We start from the raw sequence: 3,118 nt of genomic DNA, 5'->3' as shown, positions 1-3,118 counted from the left end.
TTTTATTTCTTTTCGAGAGCTTTAACTGCTCTTAGAACCCCCTTTACCCCCTAAAAAAACAAAATCTGTAAAATAACTAGATTAAATTAAAATCAAGTAGCTTTAAAATACAACCAATAAAATATAAACGAAAGTAAACTGAGAGATGACAATAAATAAATTTTAATAAAAAGTTTCTAAAAAGTAACCGAAAATTTACACTTACACTTAAATTTCTCAATAATTTTAACCTCTTGAATTTTTTTTAAAAAGCTTAGCATAAAAAAAGTGGTTCTTTCAGTTCATTAGCTTAATCTTAAATATAAGTATAAAAGTACAAAAACCGTTTACAAGGACTTAATATGATATCTTACGAGTGATTATTGTCACAACATTGTCATTGTCCTCCACTAACGATTTTTGAAGAACACAAAATCGATGTGCAAATGGCAGCAAGCCAACATTTGCATGTAAGTTGACCATGGTTACCTCTCAAAGTCTACAGGTAAGTTTGTCGTTTATTAAGGTTAGGAGCTTATTTTAAATTCAACTGGATTTTTTGTGTGGGTAATGAGCTTGATTGTTACCTACTTTAATTTTATTGATTCACTAGGGTGCGTGTTTCAGTGATCCAGTATATTTACCTTGAACATTTACATTGTACCACAGAATAGGAGTTTAATTTGATTGGGTTTTTTCATATTATTTTCCTAATATTCACCTATTATCCATAGCAAATAATGAACATGACAATCACCCAAATGTATAAAACGTTCACATAGGTATTAGCGATAGATAAAACTACCAGTAGGCCAAAACGTATTGCACCAAAAAAAGAAAAGTTAACAATCAAACTTTATACTTCTAGCAAAACGTTGTTGTAGTTGTTCCATTGTGATTTGATATTTCTGGCGGCTTTATTTTTTGTACTTAAGATAAAATGCAAAACAGTTTACAGATGTGTTCGGACAGGTTTATATATATATTTATTTGCATATATCAATTCAAAATGTATTTTAGACACCCACACATTTATACAATATATATATATATATATAGGTAGGGGGGGGGGTTGATTAAAGATAGAAGATACGTACTTATCTCTTATAAACTATATATACTAAATTGACTTTTGTAAATAAATTATCAAAAGTTACAGATGTGTGTTTTGAAAATGACAGCTATCACGTTCACACTTTTAAGACGCTATAACTTATTAAATCATACCTGCAATGCATATTGGTCCATCTCTCGAAATATTGCAGGATTAGGGATCATCTCCTTTTTCTTACAAGGTGGTGGACGAGCAGCAAACTCAGGGGCTTCATCTGTGATTGGGTCATTGTCTGTTTGAACAGCCGCCTCTGTCTTTTTTGTACACTTGTAGCCAAGTTTCGTTACTAAGTTTGAATCGTATCGAAAAGTGTCCTCCACATCTTCCAGTAGTCTTGCAATACTTTCATGAATATTTCCTTTTCTGGTACGGTGATTTCTGGAAGCTGAAAAAGAAGCGTTTAGCTCTCTTTCTATGTGAGCGAAAGGTGACGTCATGTCCACAGTATATAACACCTTGGTGTCATTATCAGTATTTTCTGGTAAAGCTTGTGAAACGCAGTATGTTTGAGGCTCGAAGTCCGCTTTAGTTAAAGTATTTGGTCTGATGGACATGGCAGTCTTACGGCCAGAGGTATGTGTCGAGCCCATTCCGCTGGACTGCACACTGCCCAGTCTCGAAGATGGCTGGCGGTCAGTTTGAGTAAAATGACTCATTTTGGAGGTAACTGCTTGTACACCAATATCAATTGATATCTTGCTTTCTGTTTGAGAATTCCTGTCCGAACGGTTTCGTTTTGAATTTGTCTTTTGACAATCAGTTTGTACTTTTACACTTTTCACAGTTTCGCTGCCAGGTGGCGTGCCAACTGAAGTCTGCGTTTCAACGTCAGATATATTAGGCTCTTGGGAGTCTCCCAAACATAAGTCTTCGAACTCTTCATCCGGGTACAAAGCAATATCTGTTTGAGTCATAGTATCAACAAGTTCAAAAACTTGTTCAACTTGAATGCCAAGATCAACAAGCAGCCCTTCGGGCCTTTTCTTTAACATAATAGGTTTTAGACTTGATTTATTTCCTGCCCATGCCAGATGTGGCAGCACCAGAGCCTTACTAAAAGGTGACACAACTCGAGAATTTTTACTTGATCCGCAGCCCATGTCTCCTATATGTACAAAAACAGAGTAAATATGAATTAATTAAGCAATAGATAATTTAGAAATCATCATTTGTGATTTCTTCAGCACAATTAATGTCTAAATTGTTTCGTCTCATAAAACTGTTTCTAGATATCGATTGTGTTTTAAAAGGCGTATTGTTTGTTTCTTTGTTTTGAATTTCGCGCAAAGCTACACGAGGGCTATGTGCGCAAAAGGCGTCTTAATGTTATTAAAACTATAACCAGACCACCAGTAAAACACTAGTACCACATACGTTTTAGGTCAGTGATTCTGAACGTGGGGCGCACGTCCCACAGGGGGGCAATTTGAAAATGCTACAATAAGAAAAAATTTTCATTTGGGTGTGAAATTTTGGTAAATTTCTAAATTTTACATTATATTATTATACATTTTCAACACCAAATTCGTTTTTATATTAAGGGGGCATCAAAAGTTTTGAGGTGTCGAGGTAGGGCATGGAGTAAAAAAGGTTAAGAACCACTGTTTTAGGCTTTAATGCATTTAATATTTCTGGGGTTTGTGGTTTCATTCTCATGAATAATTTCTGATGTCTTTCCCATCCTATGACATATTTTAAAAATAATTACAAATTTATAGAAAAAAATGGTTTATATTAAAAAATTGTGCATGCTACTAGATTAAATCATATGTGAAATTCGAGTGTTACTTAGAGAATTTTCAAAATATAACATTCTGATCAATCTTATCACTCGGTATTGTACAGGTAGTACGGATATGAATTATGGATTTTCCTAACATATATATCACTTAGCCAGGTAACGTCTAGGTAAATATATACATATCTGTAAGGGTTGAAGATTCGTTTCGTGTTTGCATTTCCAATATCATTTTTCAGCTTAGATTTTGATTTTTAAATACATATAAATATATGTTTTCGTTTACA

At 33.8% G+C, this 3,118-nt stretch overlaps 1 protein-coding gene across 1 annotated transcript; it reads right to left on the bottom strand.

Moving 5' to 3' along the window:
* Positions 1-1,200: 1,200 nt before the first annotated feature.
* On the bottom strand, positions 1,201-2,193 carry LOC111088121. Its single transcript, XM_022397137.1, has one exon. It carries the CDS (start codon positions 2,191-2,193, stop codon positions 1,201-1,203), a length of 993 nt encoding a protein of 330 aa, XP_022252845.1.
* Positions 2,194-3,118: the final 925 nt, after the last annotated feature.

Source organism: Limulus polyphemus, unplaced genomic scaffold (genome assembly GCF_000517525.1).
Source record: "Limulus polyphemus unplaced genomic scaffold, Limulus_polyphemus-2.1.2 Scaffold3159, whole genome shotgun sequence".
NCBI classification, from domain to species: domain Eukaryota; kingdom Metazoa; phylum Arthropoda; class Merostomata; order Xiphosura; family Limulidae; genus Limulus; species Limulus polyphemus.
This window is presented reverse-complemented; position numbering and strand designations above follow the sequence as displayed.